Below are 23,915 nucleotides of genomic sequence, written 5' to 3'. Positions count from 1 at the left end.
GCAAAGAGAAGTGTGATATTTTGGCATAGGAATAAGAATGGTCCCGGCTGGTGTCCCTCTAGAGTGAGGTCCCATCATGGTGGGTCCCCACAGAATGACATCAGGGATAAGTCTGGCTCCAAAGGTTTTGGAAGATCAACAGGTAAAGGCAGGACCAGGCTGGGAGGGCAAGCTGGCACAGTGAAGTTGGGAAGAGCCCAGCATCTGTGACCATGCTTCCCAGGATGGGATGTCAGGCCTTGCTTGGGTTGGGCTCTTCATCACAATTAATTCCATTACAAGACATAATAAATGAGAAGAAATAAAGGTGGCTTGGCAAGCTCCAGCCCTTGGATGTGCTGCTGGTGTCTACAACCCTACCAGACCTGATTGGACCTGTGGCTCCCTCTTGTCCAGCATCCCATCACTGCTGTCCCTAACATTGCTCAGACATTTCAGGAGGAAACCCCGAGCCTTCTCCTAAACTGAGGAGCCAGAAGCTGGTGGGGCTGGAAAGTAGGAGGTTGTGGCTTCCTGCAGAAGACAGGTTTATGGGGACAAATACAGCTCTTGGGTCTGAAGCTCACTGAAACTTTTCACCTCTGAAACAATGAATTTTTCAAGTCAAGGATGCACTGAGAGACCTGGAACCTCTGTTTTACTTCTCCCAGCTGACTAGCAGAGGCATGGGCCATGTCCCTGTGAGGCCATCAATGGACCATAAGCAAAACTCATTAAGGTGTTGTCCCTTCTTGGACCAAACAAGAAGGGGCTGCTGCCCCTTCTTTGGGACACCAAACCCATGCCAGGCAAACAAGCTGGGAGGGGTCTCTGCTTCTTTCCAAGAAAATATAGTAAATTTGATCCCTAGCTCTATCAAAAGAGCCAAAACTCAGCTGTTTTCCCAAAAGTCTTGGGGGTCTTGGGGCAGGGAGGGGAGGCAAGGGCCAGCAAGAAATTTGTGTATCAAAGAAACTCAGCTCAGTGGCCAGTGGCCAAGGAGTTTCCATGTGTATTTCCAGCCTCTGCCAGGAGACTCTCAGATGCTGGAAGAGCCTTTAATTCAAACCAGGTGCCTCTGAAAGGAAAACACTCAGAAAGGCAAACTCGATCAGTTTCCCTCAAAAAAGTATAATAAAAAAAAAGTATAATAATGAGGGAAATCATGCATGTTTCATTGAATGATCCTTCCTGGCACAGCCCTCCATACTCCCAGCTGCCCACTCCAACCATGGAAACTAAAACCTTTGGTGAGCTGGAGGGAGGAGAGCCAAGCACAGTATCCAGCAAAGGAGCCCCAGGCTGGTCAAAATCCACCACAACCAACTTTTGTCACCCTGCCCCGCTCTGCCCATGTACTGAGCATCAGCTCTCCCTCAAGCTACTGAGAGCACCAGAGGGGCGGCTGCAGCTCAGGAGTGATCCCTGCTGGGAAGCTGGGATGGACAACGCCAACAATCAACACCAGCCAGCCCCCAGCCTTCACTGCTACAAACCAGCTGCTCCCCCAAATCCAGTGCTTGCTGAGCAGAGCCATAAATAACAACAGAGAGACTCAGGAAGAAGGAGACCTGCCTCCCCAGACCTACCCTGCAATGACGATGAAGAAGTCCAGGCGGTTCCATGTGTCTCCCAGGTAGCATTTCTTCCCAAAAATCCCCAGTGCAATCATTTTGACGATCATTTCCACGGCAAAGAAGGCAAAGATGAAGTCATCAAAGCTCTGCAAAAGAAAGGAAGGGAGGAGGGATGCTTCTGCACACTTGCACCAAGGGAGGGAATTGGAAACCCGAGTCCAGCAAGGTCTCCTCTTGCATCTCTAAAAGCTAAATCCCTGGGAAGAAGCTGTGCGGAGAGCAGCCCTGTGGTCCAGGGCCCAGCCCAGATGGTCCAACAGCACCCATAGTGCCAGGATAATGGACAAGTATATTTTGGGCTCTGCTTTCACTGACCACTAGATGGTTGGCCTTCCCCAAGCACTCCAAGAAAGGCTTAGCTAGGCTGGGGGTGGCACAGCCTGGCAGGGGCTTTGCCGGATGGCACTGCGTGTTCTCATCCGAGCACCAAAACCAGTATTTTCCAAATGCTCATAGGACAGACAGTGCAGGCAGGACCTGACATTCTGGGACACCACACCACCGTGGCTGGAGCCAGCTCAGTTCTTCCCTCTCTACATCAACCTGAGGCTGCTGTTGAGCTTCCATCAGCTCTGGGGCTGTACCTGGAGGATCCTGCAGCGCGGTGAGTCGCAGGCGATATCCTCGCAGGGGTGGAACATGCCCAGCGTCACACAGTTGAGCAGAATCACCAGCATGCTGACCCTCTCGAACCATCTGCACACTCCTGTCAAGGAGGCAACAGACCCAGAGGTGCATCCACAAGAAGCAACATCTGAATTGGAAAGCTTTTCCTGGTCTTTAAGGCCAGGAGCAGACCAGCTTCCCTATGTTAGGCACTCTCTGAGTTTACATGTTGAGATACCTGCAGGTGTTCTCGCCATGCTGCCATCAGTGGCTACAGCTGATGTGAAAACCACTCTAAAATGGAAGTTGCATGGCAAGAGTGCTGAGTGCTGATGTGATGGATTAAAACATTTAATTAAATGAGCAATATCAACTTTTAGAAAAAAACTAAAAAACCCCACACCATTAATTTCCTCTCCTAGCGTTTTACAGAAAAGTACTTTAACATTACAATTTCTATTAACCATGTCTCAGCTTATCCCAGGGGTGTTTCCTCAAAGCCACTGCTTAAACTTTCATTCCCAATCCAAATCAAGACTGCCAAAACCATTAATGAACAGCCTAAAAGCCTTTAAGTGAGGGCCAGCAGAGCCCAATCCCTACCTGCCTCCTGCCTCTCAGAGCAATTTTTAAAGAGCTGAGCTGCTGGGACAGATGTTGGATGCACTTTTGGGGCAGAACAGAGTGTGCTGCGGCAGCTCATCCCCATAGGGATGGTTCAAACCTGGTACCCAATTCCTGCATACTTCTGGGGGCATTTCCAGGAGCACAGAGATGGGAAATCCAGGCACTGGTTCAGTGTGGTGCTGGGATTATCTTCCAGCCTAGCATGAAAAACACCCTCTCAACTGCCAGGACCCACAGACAGCAGGGCCATGCTCCTGCCTGAGTGCCAGCAGCAGCTTCTCTGCTCCAGGAAAATAAGCATGGCCCTTGACAGACAAGAGTTTTCACTGCAACACAGCAGCGGGTGGTGTTGAGGAGCCCGTGCTGTAGCGTTATCTGCCTGGGGAAGCGGAAGGTGAGGATGAATCAGCAGGTGCCTCTCCACCGGGCACACAGGCCTGGGGCTGGCAGCTCCCGCCACCCATCCTGGGCGAATTCCTGGAAAACTACACGGGGTTGAGTCACAGTTTGGTTGTCGACAATCTGGATCTTTTAATCGGGAGAAATGTTTACAGGATATTGGGATAGACATTCCAACTGTCAGGGTGGGGCTATGGGCTGGGATATTTAGCCTAAATATAGTCCTGTGGAGGCAGGCATGGAGAGCAGCCAGAAGAAGGGGCAGCTACTGAAGAGAATCCCGAGCTTGGGGGCCTGGGAAGATCCCCCAGCAGAACCAGCCATGTCCAGGGCTCTGCCAGCAAGGAGCTGCAAAGCCCTTGGGAACATAAAGAATTAAAAAAGACCCAAAGGGGTGACAGAAGGAATGTCACCTGTATAGGCTGTGAAGATATGCAGCAGGGAAGTGAGGATGTCCCAGGACAGCTGGGTTGGTTGGGTCAGAACCTGCGGAGACAGATGGACAAGTCCCCAGACAGTCAAAGATCCATTCAAATTCTTCCATGGCAGTGGACAAGAGCCTTCACTGGATGTGGATCTCCTCCACACACTCCATCCCAGCTGGGGGGGGCTTTTGGCCCAGTAAGCAGCTGCTGATGCTGGCTGGGGACCACAAACTCCTGGGCAAGCAGAGACGGGCACACAACCATGGTGGACATCAGCTTGGAGCCACTCTGATCTCACCTCCTCCCTGTGCAAGACTCAGCACAGCCCTAATGCTCACCCAGGGCAGCTGAGCAGAGCCAAGCCCACCACAGCCCCATATCTGGCATAGAGGGATGAGCGAAGGCTGAAATGGAAGAGCACAGGATGGCACCAAAGTCCCTGTCCTTCCCTGCCATGCCACAATCTGCATCATGGCTCAGATGCCCCTCAATACTCATTAGAGTGCTGGCACTGGTACCAGTGGCTGATTGCAAGTGGAGGGAAGCCAGGAGAGTCCAGCACCCTAAATTGCCACAACCTGCCCCACATAGGGCACCAGCTGTGGCCAGCAGGGAGATTTGGGGACCAGCACCACATCTGTACCCCAAGAGGGTCCCCATGGTACAGCCAGCAGCCCCTACTTGCCCAAAGACATGCTACCCCGGGCCAGAACCTCCCATCTTGGCACAGCCATGGCCTCCCCCATGCTGCCCACCGTGGCTACAGTGAAGGTCCCCCCATCCTATCCTGTCCTCCCATCTCAGGGTTGCCCTCCCCACATCCCAACTTGTCTTGCAGGAACAAACATCTGCAGGCAGGAAAACAGCTGGAGAGGGAGGGGGACCCAGGGCGGGGGAGGGGTGTTTATTTGCTGAGGGCAGAGGATTTTTTTACCCCAAATTTAACTGCAGACCACTTATCAGCACATTTCTCCCTGAAGCACATACATTTCAGTCCAATATAACACTTCACCTGATTAAATATTCCCAGGACAGGCACCCCAGCAGTGCCGAGGGCAGTATGTTAATGTGCAGCTGATACATCAGAAGGTTGGGGGGGCGATATTTTTTCTCCCTCTCTTTTTTTTTTCCAGCTGAATGAAAATTCAAGCTCTTTCTTCTGCTAATGGGATTTTCAGAGGCACACAAAGTGCTGCTGGCTATGGCTTTGTACCGACCCTCCTTTGAGCAAGAAGCTGACAAAGGGAAACTCTTCAATTAGCAAAAGCAGAAGGTGCTTTTTTGAATGCCTCTCACTGCTGCAGGGCAGGCAGGGAAGGGGCAAAGCAGCTTTGGGGGAGCATCAGAGACAGTGTTGGTCCCTGGCCAGCAGTTCAGGTGAGGAGGAGACTACTTGAAAGCAGGGGCAGAGGTGGCGTTGCCACCACCCAGTGTCATGCTGAGCCCACAGCCCTCACTGCATGAGGTAAATATTTACTGGGAATAGAGCTGGCCTTCAGAGTCCTGCCCTCTCCTCCCACCAAGCAGAGCTGATATTTAAAAGAAAAAGGATTAATAATGAGGTTCATGACCACATAGCAGGTGATCACCCCATCCACCCCACCCAATGGGTGTCAGAAGTCACCACTTTTAGGGGTCACTTGCTCATCCCAGCGTATTCTTAAAAATCCACATTTTTACCATCAATGTGCTCAAGGCAGGCAGCCAAAATCCTCACAGGTTCTTTTCAACTAAAAAAAAACCCTGTTTCTGCCACACAGAAATTCGCAGTAACAATTCTGTTGTAATCTGACTTAAAATTCATAAGATAAGAGAGAACAAAAGAAAAAAAGAAGGAAAATGTCCAGAAGTCACTCACTTGTTACCAAAGGACGTCTTTCACAGAGCAAGAGCCCTCAGCCCCTTCCCACCACCGGTGGTCCCAGTGCCACCTGCCCACGATTCACAGCACCTGACCTTTTGTAATTAAGATGCAAGAGTCCCAGATTCAATTAGCCAACACTACCCAGCCTAATATAATTAAAAGAGAAAGATATTGCATTATGCTTGCTATGATTTGGTTGCAAAAGTTTGGATCAAATTCACTAGTGAGTGAATTAAATCAGCATCTGTTGCCCAAGGGCAGCAGAAACCAGATGAGATGCTCTGTCCAGCTGCATCCTGGACTCTTTCCAAGGAGGTGGACCACTTGCACTGGTCCCGGTGGATTCTTTGGCTTGGGGCTGAAGAGAGCAGACACCTCTGTGCCCCAGAGATTGGGTTCCCTTTCCCTGGGGAAGTGCCACTGACTGAGCTGAGTATGAAGGGGAGCATTTAGTGACGCTCTACAGGGACACACACTCTTCTATGGGATTAATGTTTATTTCTTCCCTTGATGCTTTGCTATTCCCAGGTAGCTCCCACCATTCCCCTTCTCCTCCTTCCCTGCATCCCTCTCTCTCCCTTCCTGACCCCTCTTCCCACTCTCCAGCGAAGTAGCAGCTCCAAGGACATGTGCTGCCATTGCTGGGAAGGGGGGTGGGACAGCCCTCCGCCCCCCCACCCCAAGCACAAGCAGTGTGATGGGAGCAGGGTTCCGTGGGCAAGGGGGCAGCCCTGCAGCACCAGGGGCTGCAGGTTTGTACCTCAAAATTAAGCAATGCATAAAACCCCCTGGATCCAGGCAGGTGACACTGGGCTCTCTTCGCTCTCTGTTTTAGGGCAAGGAGTCGTCATTTCAACACAGAGATCACATCCAGGACCAAGTCCCCCATCAGCACCCACAGCCATCGCTTCTGTGCCAGGAGAAGCCCTCACTCACTGGGACAGTGGCTGGGATTTGACAAATGTGTGGAAAGCGCTGGCAAGGCCTGGAAATTTTTGTGCAAATGTGATATGAAAATTGGGTTGAAATGACAGCCTTCCCCTGCAGTGTCACCAAGTCCCACCAGCTTAGGAGTGATACCGGGATAAGCTGCAGACGTTAATGAGAGTGGAGTTTTAGGCTTCATTCATATCATCAATTCCAGAAATAGCCCCTTTGACAGAAGCATAATGGTACTTCCAGGGCCTGGCCTTTGCGGGGGTGGGAGAAGGCAGGGACTAAAATCCTAAAACATTAATTTAGGCCATTTGCAAGGGAAGTTAAAAGTTCTCAGAATTAATCTGCCTCACAGATGGAAATAATAACCCCTTCCTAGCTTTGCCTCTCACTGCACCAAGCCAACAGGAAAAGGCTCTTCATGTCATGCCCAGTTAAAGGTTATAGGATTCCCATCACAGCCCTGGACATTTAATTAGATTTTTTTTTTCCTACCACATTCCTTCCAAAGCAAGTCCAGCCTCTGTATTTTGCTTTTAGCATTTGCAGGAAGTATTTCCACCTCTGTGGACGCAGCAATGCCAGAGTGCTCTTGAAATATCTCTACCCAGTGAATCCACTTCCCTGACCTGCAGCCAAGCACTGGAAAGGATCTGCCCCCAGTGTCATTGTAACGTGGTCTCCAACCTACAGCTTTGCCCTCCCAGATGCTTTTCCAGGCCTGCTCCCACCTGTCCCTCTGAGGGACACAAGCTCAGGCTGAAGCAGGGAAGATGCTGCAGGGTTTACAGCCTTTCCTGCAGCATCACAGCACCACAGCAGCAGTAGGCCTGCTTTTCCCTGGCAGGATGGAAAAGCCACTGCAGGCACGGCAGCCCTGGCATGCTCATGGCACACATGTGATGGAGCACTTGCCTCCTGCCCTGCGGTCTGCAGGGATTTGTGCCAGGCAAGTCCCATTGCCAGGGCATTCCTGGAAAGCAAAGCTATGAGGCTCCTCCAGTGGGGCTGCACAAAGGGGTTTAAAAATTCAAGCACTGCTTGAATTCACTGCTTAGAGAGTGTTCTCATCCCAGGTCACTGCAGCTGGCAGGCTGAGGACACACTGCCAGGAGCTGGCATGACCCCACTGAGCCTGGCATATCCCCATCCACAGTCTCTGAGCTGGGAAAAAGCTAGGCAGGAGCATCCCTGCCTCATCACTGCTCTGCAGCTCTTCAGAACCTTTTCCCTCCCATGTAGACAGACACAGGAGGTTTTTTTAATTCATGCAGCCTCACAATTAAACCTGGGAAACCAAAACAGGGTGATTATTCATGGCAGTGTTTTTGGAAATGTCATCTCTAATTCATTTCAGCTTGCAGATGTTCAAAGGGATGCACTGCTGGCTGCTTCCCTCTGCCATGAAAGGCAGCACTCTGCTCCCATCCTGGTGAGTCTACAGAGTCCCCAGTGGCTCCATGACACATAAAAGGGACTGTAAAGCCCAAAAGTGGAGGAAAAGGGGGATTTCAGGGAGCAATCATCTTATCATTCTTCTCCCAAGGACTTAGAATCAGCACTGTCAGCTGCAGGCAGAGATGCTCTCCTGTGCCTGTGAGATGTAGCCACCTCTGAAGGAAGAGGTAGGATTTGCTCAGCAGTATGGAGGAGCCCTGCTCAGCCACCCGAGTGATGAGGCAAAGAATGATGCCATATTTAGGGGGGATGGGGAGTGATAGAAAAGGTTGTTTGGTAAAAAAAAAAAGAAATAAAATTGAAACCCTGATGAGGTTCTTATTTGTCTTACAGTTTCGGTATTGTTTCCTGGTAACCTTTTAGATTTCTACTCTAAGGGCTTTTTTTCCAGCAACTAGAAGGGTTTAAAATCTTATTGCTTAAAGAGAGAAAAAAAAAAAAAAAAAAGAAGATAAAAAAATCCTGCAAGCTGAGTGACTTGCATAATCGCCAAATTTCAGGAGCTGGAGCTTTTAAGAAAAGCCCTACATGCCGGTTGCAATTAACTCCTGAGCTGGGAGGGCTCAGCTGCTGGCAGCCTGGCTCTGGGACCAGCATCTGCAAGGATGGGTGCTTTAGTAAAATAATATCATATCATATCATATCATATCATATCATATCATATCATATCATATCATATATGTCAAGCAGGAGCACTTTAGGCTAAATTTATTTTGGCTTCTCATCCCAGTCCTTTCTTCCTCCTCATGCCTACCTCAGCACCAAGAGCAGTGACCAAAACAGCCCAAAATGAAGTGGTGCAAAGGGTCAGTGCATGGCCCCAGCCCTGGTTCAGTGGATGGGTCAGGTGGAAGTCCCATGGAGTTCACCAGCTCTTTCACCAGCCAAAGCCACCATCCAACTCCCACTACCCTGCATCTCCTGGAGAGAAGGTCAGAAGAGAAGAAGGTGAAGCCTTGCTTGCCCAAATCAAGCTCCACAGAAGCTTCAACTTCCCCCCAAACTCCCTCTCCCAACAGTTTGGCACCTTCAGCTAACATTTGTGTGGCTCAGGGACAGGCACTCCTCCCATTCATCCCACCAGAATGGGGCTGCAGAGGTGGGAGCATGTCCCCATCCTCTACCCAGACCCGTCCCTCCCAGCTCCCAGCTCAGCCTCTGCACCAGCCGTCACCTCCTGTGACAGAGCCAGGGGATGGGTTCCCTCCCAATAACTCACACATGCCATTAACAAAGATGTTGTCATGAACAGTAAAATCCTTCCTAATGGCCAGGTCTTCCACAGGGAGTCAGGGGCTACCAGTTAAAATACTCTCAATAAGCCAAAGCCATTACTGAGGCTCAATAACTTATTTAAGACCTTTTCTCCCACCATGCCTTATGAAGTGCACAGTGGAGGGACACTAAACCCCCAGATAAATATATTTAAACTCACTCACTGTAAATGTCCCTTAATAGCACCTGCCCTTAAAGTTCAGTGGTGCCAAGACACATCCACAACACCCAGCAGTGCCACCTCCTCACAATGCACAGCCCCAGCCACACTCCAGGAGAGAGGAAAACCCATGGAAACCCAGGGAAATGCTGCAGCACGTCCCCTGCTGCTTACACACAGATGCATCTTCCCCTGCTGCTTACACAGAGCAGCACCTTATGCAGAGCTGCCAGAGACAGCTCTTCCTCACTAAGGGACCCCGGAAATTTGGGATACTATTAAGTTTCTGCCATCCGTGACTCTGCTTGCTGCTACACTCAAGACAAAAACTGTTATGCAAGGCTGCCTAAACAAGTTGCAGTGAAATCTTTGTAACATCCTACACCGACACATAGTTGGGATATGTCACATATTCGTCTTATTTTGTTCCTTCTTTGTCCTTTTTTAGTCTCCTTCTACTTTTTCCCCCTTGGAAGTATGCTGGTTCCCATGGAAACAGTGATGTTATGGGTATGGACAGAGCTCCAGTGACGTCCACAAGTTCAGTATAAAAGCAGATTTATGTAACAGTAGTGAAATGAAGGAATTGAAGGGATGGCTCTGCATGGCCACACATGTGGCATCAGGGCTGCCACGCCAAGGAGGTTGTGGTCATCAGACAAGTTCACACTGGAGGGGGAAAGAATGACAGGACAGGGAAGAGGAGTTCCCAGACTCATGGAAAGATGGATGAGGACAAAACTAGTCCTAAGCATGCATATATATATATATATATATATATATATATATATATATATATATATATATATATATATATATATGAATTTCTAATCTATGTTTATTATTTATATTTTAATATTGATGTATTTCCTTCAAGAGCATCTCTCACTCTCTGCTGCTGGCACAGAGGGTAGAGGAGATCCAGGGTACCGACCCTGGGAACAGAAACTCTCCTTCCTGCACTCACTGGGAGCTGCAGGAGCACAGCCTGATCCTTGCTGCTGCCCAGCCCCAGGATGGAGGCCCTAGCTGACAGTGCCTGGCTCCATGGCCAGGGAAGATCCCCTCTGAGCCAGACCTGCCTGAAGCTGGAAGGGGATCATTGTCAGGAGACTTCTGCAGGCTTCAAAGCCTGGGAAAATCAGGCACATTTCCTCTTTTTTGCAAACCTGTGATTTAAATCCCTTCCTAGGGCAGTGCACAGATGGAGGGAATGTCTCTCCTCCTCCTCCTCCCCCTCCTCCTCCTCTGCCATCAGTCCCCAAGGAAGAAGCCTGAAAGAGTTCCAAAATGAGGCATTGCCATGCCCAGAGACATGCCACCTCGAACCCCCACTTCCCGCAGAGGCTTGGCTGGCAGGCACCACACTGCACAGAGCCAAGGCCTCCAAATATCAATGTATTAATAAAGCCAGAGAACTGATGGGCTGATTACATCCCAGGGACGTTCTGGGGAGAACAAGCCTGTGCTAATTGTCCTGGCAGCTCCTCTGCCCTTACCATCCCTGACAAGCTCACTGTCTGCTCCCACCAACACTGGGTTAGCCCTCTTTGGCCAGGAAAACTCTGTGCCCACACCTGCAGAGCCAAAATATTCCTTGTGAAGCCAAAGTATTCCCTGTGAAGATTAGCACCCTGCCTGTCACAGGTGAAACAGGCTCTCTGCCTCCCTCCACAGACCTTTCCCCTGGGGACCAGTCTTCCGCCCCAGCCACATCCCACTGGAGGATACAGCCCTCTGAGCCCCCAAACTCCCACATGAACTGAAACCAAATCCAAGCCTATTAAATATACACAAAGTAAGTGCATGAAAGATTCATCCAGGGCAGAGAATGTCATTGGGGCAGTGCAGGAGATGGGACAGGTCTGCAGGATCACCACCACCTCTGCTGATTAATCCAGCACATCCCTAATCACCCAGACAAGTGGAAGGCAGGATGGCACCGAGTGAGGACCACAAAACCTGGTGAACATGGGGAGAGACAGCAATTACAGCTAGTCTGCATGTTTCCTGCAGCAATCCCAGCTGGATCTTGGGCAGAGGGAAAGGGAATTCCCTCTGCTGACTGAGGGCCAGGGGAAACTTCAGAGGAAGAGCTCTTGGTGAGCAAGCTAAACAAACAATCCCATTTCCATCCCAGACATATGACCTGTTTCTACCCTGCCCTGGCCTTCCACTCAGCCCATTCCCATTCATCCAGAGACACTGGGCAAGGGATGCTCATGTGCAGACTGTGACAGACAGGGAAATCATGGCACAGGGCAGGATCCTGGGAGGGAACTCTCCTAGAGAGGCAGAGCATCTGAAGCACAGCACAGCCCTCACCAGAAAATCCCACACTCCCAGACCCACAGAGTCATCACGAAGAAGTCCCAAAAGGCAAATAGGAATGAGGACATTCCACAGCACCTTCTACCCACCCTCTTTCACCAAGCAGAGAAATGTGTCCACTGCACTGAGGCAAACATCTTCCAAGACCCTTAGAGAAGCTCAGGGTTTGGGGTTTGTCCATTTGCACTCCCCAAATTGGCTTCGGGAAGGAAAAAGTGAGACAAGAGACAGACAGGCAGAGCCCTGGCTGCAGTGGCTCCAAGAGGAGCCAAAAGCATCCAGCTCTTGGCCACATCTGCTGCAGCTGTGCCCTCCATGTCCCCAGCACAGTATTTTGATGCAAAAGGGTACAAGCTCAAAGTACCTAAGGAAACCTGGCCAAGCCTTACAAAAAGCTCAGAGGACAAATCCAAGGACAAACCCAGAATCATTTTAAGCCTATGGAACAAGCCAGGGCAGAAGGGATGGAGGGCCCCTTATCACTTCTGAAGGGTCCAAATGGCTTAAAGCAGAGCTGGGGGACACAGACCCCATGTCCCCATGTCCCCACACCTTCTCCTTTCCCCTTCACTGCAGCCCTCACCTGGGGACACTGGCCTGGGGGGTCCCCAGGAGTTTCTGAGGGCAAGGCCTGACTTGCTGTGATTGGAAGGGTCACTGAGGGAGAGCTTCCTTTGAGGAAACCTTGCTCTGGGAGCTGTGCATGACCAGGGGAGAACCAAGCCCTTCTTACTTACTGGTTGGCATTAGCCAGTGCCGGGTACAACTTTCCATTCAGAGTGTTGCCGGAGAAATACAGCTTTGGGGCGACTCAAACCACCCACTAATTTTTGTGTATGTTTTCTTACCTGGCTGCAAGTTGCGGGAAAAAGAATATTGAAGAAATTATGTTTACAAAGTCTGAACATGATGATGATTTTCCAAATGGCCTGCTAAAGTGTTTCATTTAGAAACTGAACCAATGTTTCCTTTCTAAAAAAAAAAAAAATCAATGTAAAATACAATATTTTGTTGCAGGTTAAATACTAATTAGACTGGAACCATCTTACACCCTTTGGGTTTTGAAGTCTACGATCAATAAAAATAAGAAAAATAGCTGTTTCCAGTGAAAGCAACACAGAGCTTTCACAATGGAGATGAGCAGCAAGGAGGGAATTCTGCAGGTGGGGAAGTGGAGGTGAAGGCTACCCCAGCCCACAATCCCTGCCTTTTTCCCTGCATAGAAGAGGCTGCAGCCAGTCCATGACTTCACTGGGAGAGGCTGGTGCACCTGACTCAGTTTTTGAGGTGTCTACAAGGAACACTTGTCTGCAGGAACGGAAAAATCCTGACAGCATGTCAAAATCCCACAGTGACTAAAATCCATCCCAAGCTTATGTGGAATGACCAGGAGCAGGAAGCTGCTCTCCCCAGGCTGAGCCACTCTGGGCAGCAGGAGCTGGAGCAGGGGCTCAGCAGAGTTGGGTGTTTGGTCTAACTGCAGGCAAATCCATGGCAGGAACTCATGGATTAGCATCTTGCTTGCAGAGAAGAAGGAGGGAGGTGGTAGAGGAAGGAAGAAGCAGGAGAATAAGGTTGGGATGGTGCTCAGTACGGGAGCCAAGCTCTGCTGTAGCACTTGTGTGGACACAGGGAATGCCACCCCAAAACACCCCCCAGTCTCGCACACTCACACAGCTGTAGCCAAGGCAAATAGGGCAAGACCAGCTTAAAAGCAGGATTCACCCCACATGCTCCACCCCAAACCTTGGCCTACACTCAGATGTGATGTACTATACATGCCACACCCCATTGCCCAAAAACCAAAAGTAAATGTGGAGGGAAGGTGTACAAAAAGAAACAGAGGCTCCCCTGCAGGGTTTGCATGATGGATGTTAGATGAAATATCTGAAGTCTTAGAAAAGATTACAAAAGCAGCTATTTTGCAAAAGTTAAGGTACATCCTATGGAATCTGCTTGCAGGAAAGGCACTGCCCCTGGTTTCCTCTGCCCAAGCAAGGACAGCTGCTAGAGAGGGGAACAGAGTCAGCCATGTCCTCTACTCCTGCAATTCCCTCCCAGCAACCTGCTTGCTGCTAGTGGTGGTCCAAGTGGGATTCTGGTATTCCCAGGGGAAGCAGACCAGTCCAGCCTCCCCTCCAGGCAAGGAAAGCGAAGGAGAAGGATGAAGCCTGGCTGGCAGTGGGGGCAGCTTCCCCCCTTCCCAGCACTCAAGACGCAGGCAGTGCTCCAGAGCTTCCTGGGGGTTTGGGGCCTTGCAGCAGTTTGATGCTTTCAGCTTCCTGACAGCACGTTGGTGTGTCCTTGCAAAGATGGGAAGTGGGGACAGACAGGGAGCAGGGTGAGCACAGGGCTGGCTGCCTGGGGTGGCAGGAAAGGGGGCAAGATGGGACATGGCACTAGGGATGCTCAGCCTGCTCCCAGCATTTGAAGATCCCTCCGGGTATTCCAAGGTGCTGCTACCACAGGGAGGGGACTTTTCTTTCCAAGGATCAGGTAGACAAGCTTGCCATGGTGCAGGGATATGCACCCCTGTGGGGTAGCACCCACAGGGCTGAGGGGTGCAGGAGACTCTAAGAGAGAACTATACCAGTGCTGCCACCCTGCAGTGACACTGGCAGGTATCTGGCCAGTGCCCTCCTGCTGGCATGACTCAAGCAGGAATTTATTAAACACAAAATACCCTCTTTGATTAGTGTCAGGTTTCAACAGCAGCTAACAATAGCCAGGGAGCTCAGTGAGAGGATGGCACATGATCTGTAATGTCTTGAAAGGGCTCTGGCAGCAGCCAGGGACCAGCTCCAATCCCAATGGCTCCTCCTGTGCTGGCAGCCCAGTGTGTGTGAGAGTCAAACCTCTACAGTGTGGTGTGAGAGTCAAACCTCTACAAAGGGAGAGCAGGGACTGAGCTACTGCCACCTCCTAAAGCCTGTCACCTCTGTCAAAACCTGGCATTTGAAATGGATTTGTTCTATTCATTCATTCCTGCAGAATAAGCCCTGGCACCTTCTGGGTGCCCACTACCCTGGGAGCTTCTTGATGTTGGAGAGAAATCAGGCAGAGAGACCCTGACAGCTGCAAAGGCTCCATTTCCACATCCCTTGCAGAGCTCATCTTTACTGAGAAAACTGGGAGCAAGATTGGTTTGAGAACATTTGGGTGGAAATTGTCACTTTGGGGATCTTTATCCTGCCAAGGGGGACTGAGCACCTTTGGTGCAGATGTCCTGACCCTCACCATCAGCAACTGCTGGGCTGGGACAGAGGTGAGAAACATAATTGGCACTCAGCCCCCAGTAAGAAGCAATTCATTCTTTCCTTTCCAAAACCTTTACTAGACCCTACTTCTGCAGCTGGATCTTGCCCTGCACACTGCTGTGTCCTGGAACAGCCTCAGGCTGCTCTGGATAAGCCTCACTCAAGGCATTTGGTCACTTCAGGAACCTTAAACCAAATGATTTCTAATGCTTTTTATCTCCTAAAAAGCTTCATGAAAAATGTACACAACTCCCCAGGTTCCCAATCTCCGGCACATCATCCGAGCCTCACTCACTTTGGCTTAGGAAAAGCAACAGGGACGACCTACGGCATTTCAAAATATCCTTGGAGCTGTTCAGTCCCAGCCCATTCAATTGCCTTCTCACTGGGAGCCCAAGGCCAGCACCACTTGCTTTGGAGCTCAGTGGGACTAACCCATAGCCAGCTAAAAGTCACAAAGTGTCCTCATATTCAGGCACTCACAGCCCAGCATATAATCATGGGATCAAGGTGAAAAATTCTGTTCCAACCACCCACAAGGATTAGCAGGCAGGGGAGAGAACACAGTACAAAGCTAGCCCTTTGGTTTGGCACACCAGCAACACAATGGGCATTCCTAAGTCCAGGTCTGGACTCAAACCTCAGATTTCTTTTCCCTTTTCTTTTTATATTGCCCCCTTCTCTGCATGTGACTCATCCTTAGGCGGCATCTCCAGCCAGCACACAGCTCCTGATGAGCTGCTATTGATTTACTCCATGTGCAGACAAGCTTACTGGGGAATAAGGGTGCCTTGTTCCTGTTCCAGGATCCACATGTCCCTGCACATGGAGTTAATTAAAAAGAGCTCTGGGTGTAGGCAAGCCCTCCTTGAGCCCCTGCACCTACCAAGGGCATGCAGCTCACTACAGCCCACCCCTGGCACCTTTCACACCCCCACCCCAGACTCTGGGTGATGCCCAGCAGGTGTGACAGGAGGGTTGGGTTTGGGGTGACAACCCCAGGGAAGGACCCTGCACCCCTGCCCTGCTCCCCCAGCCTGGATACAAACGTGGGCTCTCCCAAAACCTTTCAAAGGGCAGCTCCTCCCAGCCAGCAGCATGATCTGGCAGGACACTATAATGGGAGCAAGTGCTTTAAAATTTAATGTGGAAGAAAAGAATTTCCACAAAATAAAAATTGCAGTTTCTCTTCCATTAATAAGATATTACAAACCTCACTAAAGGGGCTGCAGTCTCCAGCTCCTGCCCTTCGCTGTCCTGTCTCCCTCTCTATCACAGCCTCATTGTCCGCTCCTGCTCCCTGTGCACTTCTAACTCCTGCTCTGTGTGGTGAAAACTCTCTGAAATGGCCAAGAAAGCTCAAACTTCCCCATCTCAGCCCATTGCTGGTACCTCTCTGTGATCCCGTGTGATCTCATCATCTGCTGTCTAATGCAAAATGGATGTTCCAACCAATAAAGTGAAAAGCAACAAAAAAGCTGAAAATAAAACCATCAAGCACAGGACCAACGTATGTTTGTCTCCTTTCTAATCCCATTATTGCTTTGAAATGAGCTCTAGATATTACTGCTCCCTCATTAACAGCTGCTCCGGTTTCCCTCTGAACCCTGGAGACTGGACCCTGATGAATTTTGCAGCCAGAAAAAGTGTTTTTTAACCACAACAACAGCAACACAGACTGACACTCAGATCAGAGCATCTCGAAGTGCTAATATTTATCTTCCCTCTGAGCCTGCAAGGAGACAAGATATTTTGGCTGAGGACAGGATGTGCAGAAGAAGTATGTGCATGTATGGAGCTGAGCAGGACATGGATGCTTTCAGGCACAATGCATTTATACCTCATAAAATTCTCATTGCTTTTGCCTGTAACAAGCGCAGTGACCGCACCAGGCCATACTAAAAATACTGGAATATTCCACAGCAGGCACTGGAATGCCACTGTCCCAGCACAGCTCAGGTCCGGAGAAGCTCAGGAGAGAAGCATGTGCTTGCAGCCTGGGGTATCAAATGCCTCATTTTACAGTGTAGGAGATTTTAGAGGAGATTTTGATCTCCTCTGCAACACTGCAAAGTGCAACCAAATCGATTCCCTCAGGACTCTGTCCTTCATCGTGTCCCGGTACAGGGCAGCGCTCTCAGATGTCTCTACTCATCTTACTGAGTCCTGAGCTAGAGAAAAGCAGCCCTGGGGCTTCTCAAGGAGTACTTTCAAGCAGTATGGCCCGGGAGAACTGCTCCAGTGCCCAGTCCCTTCCCGCAGCAGAAACACCCTGTAGGTGCTGAGGGACCCTGCTGCAGTCAGGGGCTACAAGTTTTCCCTGCTCCATCTCCATCTTTGCTAGCTGAGGAGGGGACACAGAAGGGCTCAGCACTTCATTTCCCCACAGGCTTCCTGTATTGAGGTGCTGGGGGCTCCAATCAACTCCCAGCCATTCCCAGTCCTGTGCCTGCTCTGACACTTCTGTTTTGGCTGTGAACAGTTGTTCTGACCAAGCTCAAAATGCTCTGGGGACAGCAAGCACTGCCAGCAAATACATTAGTGAGAGCAAAGCAGCTGGGGGGAAGGAGATCAGCTCTGTGTATCTTGCCAGGCTGCTTTTCTCCTGCCTTCCCTCTCGGCAACTGTAAATAAGGAGAACTGAGCTGGATTAGAGGTTACTGTCCCGATCAAGGGGACTTCTGTATGTCCTAATTAGTTTTCCCCTGATCTGGTCTTTCCCATCTCATCTGGGTCACAGCCACAGTTCCTCCTGCCCTCAGTGCCAGCAGGCCAGGAGGTGCATTTCAGGCACTCTGAGCAGGAGATATCTCTAAATTACAAGAAAGCAAAGGCAGGTGGGTTTCCCACAAGAGTAGCCACCTGCAAGTGGAGTTGCTTCCCACTGAGCACCAAGAGAGCCAGGGAGCCCTGCTGGCAATGCCCACGGTCCTGCAGGACAAAGGATCGTGTCCAGACTCAACAAAATGGGGAGGCAGCAAAAAATCAGGCACGGGGCCATCAGACAGCAAGTAGAAAGCAAAATGCCAAAGCCTGGGTGCCTTTTCCATGCCAGTGCTGCTGGGTGCCCAATGCCTTGCTCCTGCTGAGGGAAAATATTCCTGCATCATGGGTCCCCAGGGCTCTGGCAGGGGCAATCAGGCAGCAATCTGCCAGCACCAGCAATGACCAGAGGAGCCAGATTCTTGCTTAAGCCCTGCCTGTCACGCTATGAGCTCCATCCTGAGGCAATGCAGATTTGGGATGGAGGAGTCTCAGGAGCACCTGACAGTTCTGGACATGACCAGCCCAGCTATCCCTCTTCAGAGCGAGGTGATTTAGCAGGAGGACAGAATGAAAATAAAGCAAGCTGTGGCATGCAGAGAAGAAGATGCAGGTGCTGGGGCCCTGCATCAGCCCTTGGTCACAGGAAATATTTATTACAATTCTCACTCATCAGACAAGACCTTGATCACAAAGAATGAGTTGGTGTTGTACACACATAATTAAATTATAATTTCGTCTTGCACACAGAGAGGTGCACAAGTGAGCTCAGGGCTGTTCAAGGATGCAAAACACAAAGACAGGTATTTTGCCCTCTTCTCACATCACCACCCAGCCAGCATCTCCCCAAAGATCTCCACTGCCCCTCCAGGACAAGCCGTGGGAAGCATCTTCCCAGCTTGGACAGGCATTTTGGGAACAGAATGCACTTTCCAGCACAACTCACCAGCCCCCATTTGTCCTCAGGTTCAACTTGCTCAGCTTTAGGATCCCAGCTAAGCCCACCTAATTCAAAGCGCCATTTTGGCAAGAATTTTGCTGCTCATTCCTGGTGAGATTGACCCTGGGGACCCAGCAGACTGCTCAGCTGGGAAAGAGAGATCGCATTTTCCTTTCAAGGGATTTTGGGTTATATTTGGGCAGCAGGAGCAGGATTGGAGCTGAGGCCAGCAGACTCAGCCCCACCACCACTGCAGAGGTGGGAAATGGTCTGTGTAATTCCCCACACCAGGAGCAGTTCAGCTGCTCAGGATAGTGCAGGTCCTTCACTCATTTCCTTCTTTTCCTTCACTATCTGCACTATTTATTACTAAATAAATTTCAGAGGTTGGGGTGTGATAACAGGGCTGAAAAGCCTGGGTTGCTTTCGTTTCCCAGACCCAGAGGGATCCAGCCTCTGTCCCCAAGAGACACCAAGGGATCTGAACTCACATGGCTACAACAAGGCTCCTCCAAACAGAAATTTTCTTTTTTTCTCTTAAGTTCAAAGAAATTCAGATAGATTCCTTCTCATTAGCTTCATCTTATCCTTTATCTGAGCAAGGCTTGTGGTGACAGTGTCAAATTAAGGGAAGGAGGCTCCCTTTCCAGACCCAGGCCCCCTTTGCAGACCTTTGGAGCCTGACTCGTTCCAGGTTTCACCCTGGAGACTTGACCAGCTGTCTATTAAAATCAGGTCATTTATTTAGGTACTTAGATCTGGACTTCAAATAGCTAAAATTAGTCAGGAAAGTTGCACTTTTCAGGCTTTCTCATCCCATGCCTCAATTTCTAAAACCAGGGAAGAGAAGAACAATTATTTCTCTCCAACCCTTTCGAAAGCACTTGGAGATCTTCAGATGACAGCACGATTTGGTGCAGACGTATTCATTATTCTTCTCCTCCATGGAGCAGTGTTAAATCTTTCTCCATATAAAGTCATTTTCTAAATTAGGTAAAGACGGTGAGTTTTGCACTGAGCACATGTGGATATTTTTATAAAATGTTTAAAACTTCTTGTCTGACTTTTCCTTCCCTTGAAGGACAACGTACCGAATTAAACCCTTCTGTGACCCCGTTTCATTTCACCCTCAAGGAGTTCTCAGCAAGACTTTGCCAAAAAGTAACATTAGCGAGTTCTCTTCCTCACAAATCACAAATGGCAAAGTTTGGCCTCATGTGCTGTTTGGACTTAGTGGGAAGAAAGGGGCTGGTGATGCTCTGGGATAGCCCCCACAGGGTTTAACACATTGCTTTTGCTATCCAGAACCAGACAGGCGAGTCCACATGAATCCCATAGGAGCTGCTGTCACAAATGGAGCCTCCAGCTCATCTCCAGTTTCCATCCCTGCCTTGTTCTGCTCAGCTAGAAATGCTGCCAAAGTGGCTGTGTGGCCGCTGGCTCCACTCCCCAAAATGTGCACCCTGATGGAACAACCTGTGGTGGGTCCCAGGCCAGTGAGAGGATACTCTCCCCACTCAGGTGGGCAGGACTGGGTGTACCCTTATACCCTGGGTTCCAAGGCTGGGGACAGGCATCCTCGTGCAGAGGATGTGATCCTGGCATTAACCTTTGAAGTTCCCTCCTGCAGAAGAGGGGATTTTTTCCCCCGCTAATAGAGGGTTGTATTGCTGGTAGTGATGCAGAGATGGGATAGATCAGCCCTTTACATCTAGTCCTTCACTGGGAAATTCACCCCTTATAGGGAGCCTGGCTGGGGACATACTGCCTGGCTCTGAGGCACAGGTACAGGGGGAGCATGGCTCCCCACACGGCTCTGCATCAGGAAAACAAGACACAGTTGGGTCCAAGGAGATAAGCCCAAGGCCAGGAGGATGGACATGAAAAGGGGGAAGTGGCACTGCACCTGCCAGGGAGCTACCCCTGCCGGGTGCTCACCATTGCCCACTGCCTCACTGGGCTGCAGAGCACAGATGGATCCTAAGCCCAGACAGCAAACACAGGAAAGGTCACCCCTGCTCAGCCCAGAAATCTGGAGCAAAACTGGCACTGTGTCAACAGGGAAAAGGTTTGAGCTGAAGCAAAATAAAACATCAAGGCCAAGAAACGTGCCTGCACAGGGGTTTGGGAAGGTTCAGTGTCTCGGCCAGCAGTGGGCTGGAAGGGGGGTCACAGGGGACACTCTGTCACGGGGGACACCAACTGGCTTCAGGCTTTAGGTGGCAAAATCCTTTGGCTCTCCCTTGCAAGGATGCCGGGAACATGAAGGGGAGTATCTGACTCCCAGCCTGCATTCTACCCATGACTGGCAGTGAGAGAAGCTGGGAATGCCAGAGAAGACCCCCAGGAAGGCTTTGAAAGGGCTCCAACTGCCAGGAATGGGGCAGCCAGTGGCTCAAGATGTGCCTGGCTGGCAGTGGAGAGGTTGGGAGCAGGGGGTGGGAGCCCCTCTGACCCCAGGGTAATAAACAGCTGGAGTGACAATAACCATGACCAGGGGGGATGTACAGGAACTGCGACCACACACTGTCCCCTCCCCAGAGCCACCAGGACCCCTGAGCAGAATGCCCCAGTCAGCTCACCCCTGCACTTGGCACAGCACAGTTTTGGGGTTTCCCACGAGGTCTCCACTCTCTTTGGGAATAGAAATGATTCCTGAAGACACAAAACAGGACTCAATGCATTGAGAAGAAGGAAGGGACTGCAGACCCCCAAGGGACACAGCATGGGGACATCAGGGACAGAGGATGGCCAGCGCTAGACCTGGCATCTGAATACCAAAGTAAAAGTTTCTTATCCTCCAAAACAACTTCCTGAGCTCAAATTTCTGTTATTTTTAACTTCACTGCTGCATTATAAATAACCACCGGGTCCAGTGCTTGCCTCCCAGGCCAGCCACTGCGGGTTCCTACTCCAGCTGGGGCAAACTTTATGGCTTTAGTTTTCCAAGAGCTGATCCAAAGACTTGGAGGAGAGCCAGAGAAAGGCCTGACCTGCAGGGAGAGGCCAAGGGAACCAGAGCTGCCCCAGAGAGCTGCAAGGTCAGGAGGAGCTGAGATCATCCCTAGCAGGAGGGGAAGGTGTCACTGAGAATTATCTGTGGATGGGTGGGAGAGTGGGTCCAGTGAGGGGATGTTTCCCAGGAAAGTCAGGCTTCTCCCATGGAGAACATCCCAAAAATCTCTTGATGCACTCATGTGCACAACTTGGTTTTTCTCCTCCAAATTTACCACCTTTTGAGGTCCAGCACCCAGTCAGCCACCCAGCTCCCTGGGGATGGACCTGACATGGAACAGTTTGGGTGCAGTAAAGCCCCAGAGATTCACAGGTCTCCATGTCACTGTCACAGCCTTGACCAGAGCTCCTCAGGGTCAGTGTGACCCAGGGACTGGGCACCAGACCAGTGAGAAGGGAGGATGGGGGGAGCACGAGAGATGCTCACCCTTGGGGACAGCCCCACCCACTCCAGGGGTGGGGACAGGGACACACTTAGGGGACAGAATCTTTCTCAGACCCTGCCAGCATGCAGGGAGGGATAGGCAGGGGCTGCTCATCTCTTTGCCGAGCCTCTACCCCCTCCAGCACCTGCAGCTGGGGGTGAACAGAGCTGCCCAGGGCAGGACAGGCCAGGGAGGCTGCAATGGGGGCCTGGTTCCCACTGCCATCTTTCCTATTTGTGCAGCAAAGGTCACTCCAGCATCCTGGCAATTGTTCTCACAGTCTGCAAGAAGGAGATTAAAACCTCCCTGTTTGGCAGACACAAGCAGCAAAGGAATAATAAAAAAGAAAAAGAAAAACAAAACAAAACAAAACAAAAACAAACAAAAGCACAGCAAACCAAAATAACAACAACAACAAAAATCCAACAACAAGAAGAAAATATTCAAGCTGCTCCAAGGCATTAAGTTAGTCCAGCTCTCAGCACAGTCCCCATGGCACTGTGGCTGCATCCCTCCCAGTCCAGGGGGTCCTCACACAGGCAGGCTGGAGGAGAGGCAGACCTTTTGTTAGCAGCTCAGAAACTTTTCCTAGTGGAAGGTTCCCTAAAGAGCTGGGAATTTCGGCCCCGAGCTGTTTATTTTCTGTATTTTTGCAGATTTCACTTGTGGATCAGAGGAATTCAGGCACAATTAGAGCCATTGCCATTCACTTGCCAAAGCCCAGCACAGCCACACGAGGACCCTCTGCCCATGAACACCTGCCCTAAAACCCCACAGGGACCAAGGGCTCTGCCCTGCACCTCCTCTTTGCACCAGGGTGATGGCTAATGCTAAGAGCTTCCAGAGAAATGCTTGTGGAGGACAGACTCCCACTGCCAATCCCAGATGCATATCCCAGAGTCATCCTGGCAGGGGGAACAACCTCCCATTCCTTCCAGATGTTTTCTTGCACCTGGAAGATGTGAGTCAGATGAGGTGCTGTTGGATAACAACCCCCTCAGTGATCCCATCCTCTTCCAGCCCTTCCTTCCCTGCCACAAGGTGAGTGCCCCATGCCAGGGCTCAGGAAGCAGCTTGGCTGCTTCCCTCCCAGCTTTCATGGGGGTTTTCCCTGCCTCTGGCACCTTTTCCTTCCACACTCTGTTCCCAGGGATGCCTTTGGAGGTGTGAGGACAGCTTGTACTTCCCACAGGGTGGAAGAGGCTGCTCCTCTCTACAGACACCTGTGCTCTGAGCAGGGATTTTTAAAGATGGCCTCAAACCCGAGGGCTGGGATGCACCATCCTCCTGGGTTATTGCTTCTGCTGGACCCCCTGCTCAGCCTGCACCCCCTGCCTTGAACACCAGATTTGCATCAGGGACTCTGCCCTGCAATGAAGCCCAAGATAACTCAGAGAACAGGTCCAGAACCTGTGCACTTCCCAGATATTGTACCCAAGTGGGGCAAAGCAGAACAGGACCCCAGCTAGCCTTGATCTTTCTCTGGGAAGTCACTTGAGCACATCCTACAGGCCCTGGAGAGGATGGACCTGAACTCAAGTCCTAGAAAAGGAATCAACAATGGGGTGCCTGGGGTGGTTTGCACCCCAGCACAGCACAGCCGGACCAAGAGGGCACAGCCAGACCAAGAGGGAGGTTTGTAGAGCACTCAGTCTGGAAAAGCGCAGCTCCAGCACTGCCTGCCCCATCTCACAGCACTGAGAACAGGAGAGCAGCAACCACTACGCAAACCAGGCAGGGAGAGCCAGACAGAAGCCGGTACTCCATTCTTCCCTTCTTCCACTTCTGTCTGCTCTTCCCTTGCTTCCCACGGGATCC

The 23,915-nt window shown here is 50.7% G+C and overlaps 1 protein-coding gene across 22 annotated transcripts in view; it reads right to left on the bottom strand.

Annotated features, from left to right (window-relative positions):
• Positions 1 to 23,915, bottom strand: part of CACNA1G (calcium voltage-gated channel subunit alpha1 G) — a 148,032-nt gene that overhangs the window by 100,364 nt on the left and 23,753 nt on the right. For all 22 annotated transcript variants that reach the window (XM_036394483.2, XM_036394482.1, XM_054516868.1 and 19 more), the window contains exons 2-3: positions 2,201 to 2,312; positions 1,569 to 1,702 (exon numbers count right to left, since the gene is read on the bottom strand). In XM_036394483.2, coding sequence (XP_036250376.1) covers positions 1,569 to 1,702; positions 2,201 to 2,312 — 246 coding nt within the window. The remainder of the gene's footprint in view (positions 1 to 1,568; positions 1,703 to 2,200; positions 2,313 to 23,915) is intronic.

The sequence above is a fragment of the Molothrus ater genome, chromosome 19 (assembly GCF_012460135.2).
Source record: "Molothrus ater isolate BHLD 08-10-18 breed brown headed cowbird chromosome 19, BPBGC_Mater_1.1, whole genome shotgun sequence".
NCBI lineage: Eukaryota > Metazoa > Chordata > Aves > Passeriformes > Icteridae > Molothrus > Molothrus ater.
Note: the sequence above shows the minus strand (reverse complement) of the source record. Positions and strands in the feature narration are given on the sequence as shown.